The sequence below is a fragment of the Olea europaea genome, unplaced genomic scaffold (genome assembly GCF_002742605.1).
Source record: "Olea europaea var. sylvestris unplaced genomic scaffold, O_europaea_v1 scaffold4097, whole genome shotgun sequence".
In the NCBI taxonomy this organism is placed as follows: Eukaryota; Viridiplantae; Streptophyta; class Magnoliopsida; order Lamiales; family Oleaceae; genus Olea; species Olea europaea.
This window is the reverse complement of record NW_019260674.1, coordinates 10156-15869: the sequence shown is the minus strand read 5'-3', so window position 1 is coordinate 15869 and position 5714 is coordinate 10156. Positions and strand designations below refer to the sequence as shown.

Below are 5714 nucleotides of genomic sequence, written 5' to 3'. Positions count from 1 at the left end.
CATTATTGCAATAAAATTATAAGCTTTAACTGACTGAAAATGAAAACTCAACTCAATGTTTGTTGCATTCTTGGAAATAATACCAGACGCAGTCTTCTCTTTTGTAATAAATGTGGAACCGACCATAAAAGTATCGTCATGTAACAACCTAACTTATAACAAAATAAAAATACGTACTAGGAAAAAAAATATCATCACATTTATTGGTTGATGTGATGTTGTTATTAATTGGTTCTTCGTAACATGACAATCACAATTTATTGTTCAATTTAAAGGTAGGTAGGTGCATCTCTTCTGTACATCCTCGTGAATTTGGGATATTTTCGAAGATATTTTTACTCTTTACATAACTTATTTTAAATTCCAACTCTTCTTGTTTTCTAGGAATAAAGCCATGTTGTCAGAAGAAAATTGTCCACATGGTCGATCGACCCTCACAAAGTGCATGGGCCCTACGTGAATTAAATAATGTCCAACCCCTAAGGTGTGTGTTCAGTCGTCCAAAGTGTCAATAACTATGTTCGTGTAGTATGGTCCGTTTTCTAGTCAAATTAAGATAGTAGAGATCTCAATCAAGTTGAGCAAGCATAGCTCGATTTGTAATACAAGTCAAACAAATCAATTATTATATCGAACAACCAGCAATACTATGATAATTCATACCATCTATAAAAAGAGGTAGCAGAAAGTAACAATCTTGTTACTACAAGGATTTTATTATTATTATTATGAATTAATTTCCTAAATTCTTTCATGGAGATCAGGTTGAATAGGCTGCACACGAACGGCAAAAGGCATTGGAATGTACAAATCATTAATCTCTCTCACATTGCCATCCACTGCTGCCATCCTTTGTTGCTGTAATGTATCCAAAGAGAGAATAAATACTTACTGAAAAAAATAAAAATAAAAATTGATCGACGGATTATTTATGTAATACATTAAGTTAAAAAAAAAAAAAAAAGTCAAACACAAAAAAAGGGACAAAAGATAAAGCAAAAGTGGTAGGCGGTGGAAAACTTATACAAATCCAAAACCAATTTGTAAACACACACACAACACACACACAAAGAAAACGGACCAGAGAGAAAGAATAAGAGAGAGAGAAAAAAAGAAAAAAAAGAAAAGAAAAGTACCCATGATTATATACTTCTTCTAGTTCACAGAGGTATCCTGGTCGTGTACTATCCTACACGGAGGGTCTTGACCTGACATTGATCTTGATCGTGTACATATAATTCACAGAGGGGCCTTGGCCGTGTTTTAGAATTGATTATGAGAGGTTTTTGAGACCGACTTTCGTTCACGGAGGGGGCTTTTGGCGAAAGTTCATAGCCCGAGAGGCGGATTACATATTTCAGTCAGAGGGTACATTTTTTATGGATTTTTCAGCACATTTGATGTGATGAGATTATAGCATGGTTATCAACTGATGTTATATCATGATTTTAAAATGATATTTTATGACCTTATGTGAATATTTCACTTTTTGGCTAAAATTACATGATGGTAGCTTGTGAATTATCAAATGATATAAATTTAATTTTCAATAAAAATATATAAATGAAAAAGTATAGTTATTTTGAACTTCTCCACTCAATGAGCTATCAACCCATATATTTTTCTACGTTTTTTCTTATCAGACAGCAGTTGAGAATCTGGCATCTTTTGGAGTTGAGCCTTAATTTTGGAGTCAGAGTCACACAACAGAGTTAGTTTGTATGACTCACTTCATAGAACATGTAGTCAGTGTTTTGGAACGCATGTTCATATCTAGATGTGATTTTCCATTACTTATAGATAGTTATGGGACTCACTATGTATTTTGTATCCATATGTATATTTCATTTTATTTCTTGGTAAATGTTGAGATTTCGGCTTATCTTTATTGTACTGTGCTATAGTTTGGGATTTGTGTGAAATTGATCACAGGTTAGTTAGTCCTGTTTCAGGGGAGATAATGTCGAAATTCTGTTAGAAAAATGATGTATAAAAGTGATATATTGTATTTGTAGTAGCCTTGATGGTGGGTCCGACTTTTAGTTGGTATCTATCATCGGCGCATGTTGCGTCCGGATCTAGTGGTGTTACACGGGACGGGGTGTGTCAGTTTGGTATCAGAGCATGCATTAGAGTTTATAGGTTTGCATTGTACATGCATACATTCTGATGTTTAGCATATCATGCATAACTGTAGGTGAGTCATGCCTCGTGATGGCAAAAATCGAAGGCTTCAAGATATATTGCCCTAGTCTCACATTGCTCCTGATGGAGATGAACCTAGAGAGTTCAAGAGGGTAGAAAAATCAGTTCACCAACCTCCTGAACAATGGGGACAGGGAAATGTGATTGGAACTAATCCTATTGCTGTTGAAAGAATTATTATTGCCGTTGCATCTGCTATGCGTAATACTGACAAAGATTTCAGTATTGAGAGGGCTACAAAGTTAGGGACTAAAGTGTTCACAGGCACAGCCGATCCTGCAGTTGCACATGCATGGATGTCCAAGATAGAGAGGGTATTTGACGTTATGGGTTGCTCAGACAATCGGAAGTTGTATCTTACCACCTTCTTATTAGAGGAGGGTGCGTATGATTGGTGACAGTCGGTACGGAGCACATATCTAGACCCTTCCATCATTATTTGGACAGATTTTCGTCGTATCTTTTACGATACCTATTATCCTCAGTCCTATAAAGATGCAAGGCATGAGAAATTTTTAAAACTAGTACAAGAGCAGATGATAGTTGTAGAATATCAGGTGAAATTTATTGAACTTTCAAAGTATGCCCAAGTTCTGGTAAGCAACGAAATTGATAAATGTAGATGATTCGAAAATGGGTTAAGGGAAGAAATCCGATCTGTAGTAACAGCTGCAGGCTAGAATGTATTTGGCAGATTGATGGAATTAGTTTTGAGAGTAGAAAAGAGCATTTCTGATAGGCCAAGTGGTAGAAAACAAACAATATTCAGAGCAAGCAGTAGTCAGACAATAGTAAGTGCTTCTAGTTATAGACCACCATGGAGGGACAATAGAGGATTTCGAACTGGTATGTCCAGTTCAGGTCAATTCAAATCTCGATTTCGAGGAAGTTAGGGTCCTAGATTCAGTCCCAATACTGTACAACAGCCATTGGCGAGTCGTATTTATTCTCAGGGTTCTTTCCAGAGATCATTTACTCCGAGACAGGGAGAGAGTTCTACTAGTGCCAGATTTTCTTCTTGCCAATTATGTGGAAGATTTCATCCTGGAGAGTGTTTAAAGTTCAAGGGAATTGGTGTTTGCTATCGCTGTGTCCAAGAAGGACATCTGAAAAGGAATTTCCAATTGTATTCCAAGGGGGTGGCATGGCACAGAAGATATTTCCTCAGCAGAGTGCTTGTAGTACAAGACAGAATCAGACTCAGAGAGATGATTCAGCTAACAGAGCAGGTACAAACAGTGTAGCCCTATCTAATATCGCAAGCAGTACTGGTACAAAATCAAAAGGGCAGGCAGGATGACCGAAGACTCAGGGCAAAGTTTTTGCTATTACTCAGTAGGCGGTGGAAGAGTCACCAGATGTTATCATGGGTATGTTGTCTATTTTTGATAGAAATGCTTGTATTTTGATTGATCCTGGATCTACACATTTCTTTATGTCATTTGCATTTGCTTTATATGCGAATCAAAAGTCAGAACATCTAGGTAGTTGTTTGGTAATGAATACACCATATGAGAATCACTATTAGCAAATAATATATATCGAGATTGTGGGATTAAGGTAAAGAACAACGAGATCAAGGCAAATTTAATACCTCTTGACATATATGATTTTGATGTTATCTTGGGTATGGACTTTTTGGCAACAAATCAAGCTTCAATTGATTGTTTTCGAAAGGAAGTTGTGTTTAGATAGCCAGGACAGCCTGAAATTATATTCAATGGATGGCGTAGAATTTTACCGTCTTGTGTGATATCTGCTATGGACGCTACAAGATTACTCAACAAGGGCTGCCATGCATATTTAGCTCATGTGATTGATACAGGTGTTAACAAACTAAAACTTGAAGATATCCCAGTGGTCGAGGACTTTCCTGATGTATTTCCAGAAGAATTACTAGGCTTACCGTTAAACAGGGATATGGAATTCACTATAAATCTAATTCCAGGAACTGCACATATTTCACGAGCACCATATAGAATGACACCAGCAGAATTGAAAGAGCCAAAGATTCAGTTGCAAGAGTTGGTAGACAAGGGTTTCATTAGACATAGTGTATCTCCGTGGGGAGCACCAGTTTTATTTGTGAAAAAGAAATATGGCACCACGCGACTGTGTATAGATTACAGACAATTGAACAAAGTGACGATTTGTAATAAATATCCTTTGCCACGTATTAATGATCTGTTTGATCAGCTTCGCAGTGCTGCAGTATTTTCAAAGATTGATTTGCGTTCTGGATATCATCAACTTAAAATCAGGGACAGTAATGTGCCAAAAACTGCTTTTAGGACAAGATATAGTCATTTTGAATTTCGTGTGATGCCATTTGGGTTTATCAACACACCAACAGCATTTATAGATATGATGAATAGAGTGTTTCGCTTGTATTTAGACAGATTTGTGATTGTATTCATTGATGATATTTTAGTGTACTCTCGATATCATAATGAACACACAGAGCATCTCAGAATCATTTTGCAGACTCTACGTGATAAGCAGTTGTATGCTAAATTCAGTAAATGTGAATTTTGGTTTGATAAAGTTGTATTTTTGGGACATGTCATATCAGCAAAGGGAATTAATATATTGTATTTTATTAGAAAAATGATGTATAAAAAGTGATATATTGTATTTGAAATAACCTTGATGGAGGATCCGACTTTTAGTTGGTATCTATCATCGATGCATGCCACGTCCGGATCTAGTGGTGTTACACGGGGCGGGGTGTGTCAATTTACGTTATTTCTCAATTATTTGAAAGGATTTGAAGTACGATAATCCCACTTTTCAACATTTTTTACATACGTTTCTCTCTTTAAGCTCTATAATGCAGGTGGATTTGAACTATGTACTCAATGTTGTGAGAAATTATGGGAAAAGTTGAGTCGGCGCCAATTCGTTAACACTAGTTAGGATTTGCACTCACTCTATCATATACATATAGAATTTATTGACAAACATACCAGCTCATATTGAAGCTGATTGTTCTCCTCCTCCAGCATTTTCTCCTGAACCATTAAGGAAACGTTTTATTATTTACTTGTTTTTAATAAGAAATCACACATTAATTAGAGAGAAAATTACACATACATTTTTCCTAAGCATCTTGACATGCTCCATCTGTCACAACAATAGTGTAAATTGATGATCAAAAACTTGAATGGTTCATGGGACAAATTATTATAATAGGTAACTTGATTAAGAGGTTGTTGTCAGAACTTTTAAATTTGCTTCTTTTTCATGTAGAAAAGCTTCTTCCAAAAGCTCTTCTAATAAAATAAAGGACATTTAGAAAATTATTTAAACATATTCAAAAGTAATTCCTTAGTTTCAGAAGTAATTCTTGTCTTTTCAAAAGTTCTGCCAAACGAGCTCTAAGATTATAATATATATCTAACTGTACTAGCCTGTCGATCACGGATGCTGATGAGGCCATTTTCTAGGGCTTCTTCTATTACCATGAGTTCTTTATGGTTTAAGGATGTAATATCTTGTCCCTTTAATTG

General features: G+C 35.8%; 1 protein-coding gene across 1 annotated transcript; it reads right to left on the bottom strand.

The window, feature by feature from the left end:
* Positions 1-606: 606 nt before the first annotated feature.
* Positions 607-5708, bottom strand: LOC111387584 (floral homeotic protein PMADS 2-like). Its single transcript, XM_023012160.1, has 4 exons — positions 5616-5708; positions 5299-5328; positions 5172-5216; positions 607-858 (listed from the first exon to the last, which is right to left on the bottom strand). Exons 1-4 carry the CDS (start codon positions 5667-5669, stop codon positions 742-744), a joined length of 246 nt encoding a protein of 81 aa, XP_022867928.1. The 5' UTR covers positions 5670-5708; the 3' UTR covers positions 607-741.
* Between the last annotated feature and the right edge of the window lie 6 nt (positions 5709-5714).

What these genes read in the sequence shown, in the direction of transcription:
- LOC111387584 (XM_023012160.1), bottom strand. Translation starts at nt 5,669, where the DNA reads ATGGTAATAGAAGAAGCCCTAGAAAATGGCCTCATCAGCATCCGTGAT. An exon ending in TCAGCATCCGTGATCGACAG is followed by an intron (nt 5,329 to 5,615) that starts GCTAGTACAGTT and finishes TTGTTGTGACAG; the next exon opens with ATGGAGCATGTCAAGATGCT. An exon ending in TCAAGATGCTTAGGAAAAAT is followed by an intron (nt 5,217 to 5,298) that starts GTATGTGTAATT and finishes TTAATGGTTCAG; the next exon opens with GAGAAAATGCTGGAGGAGGA.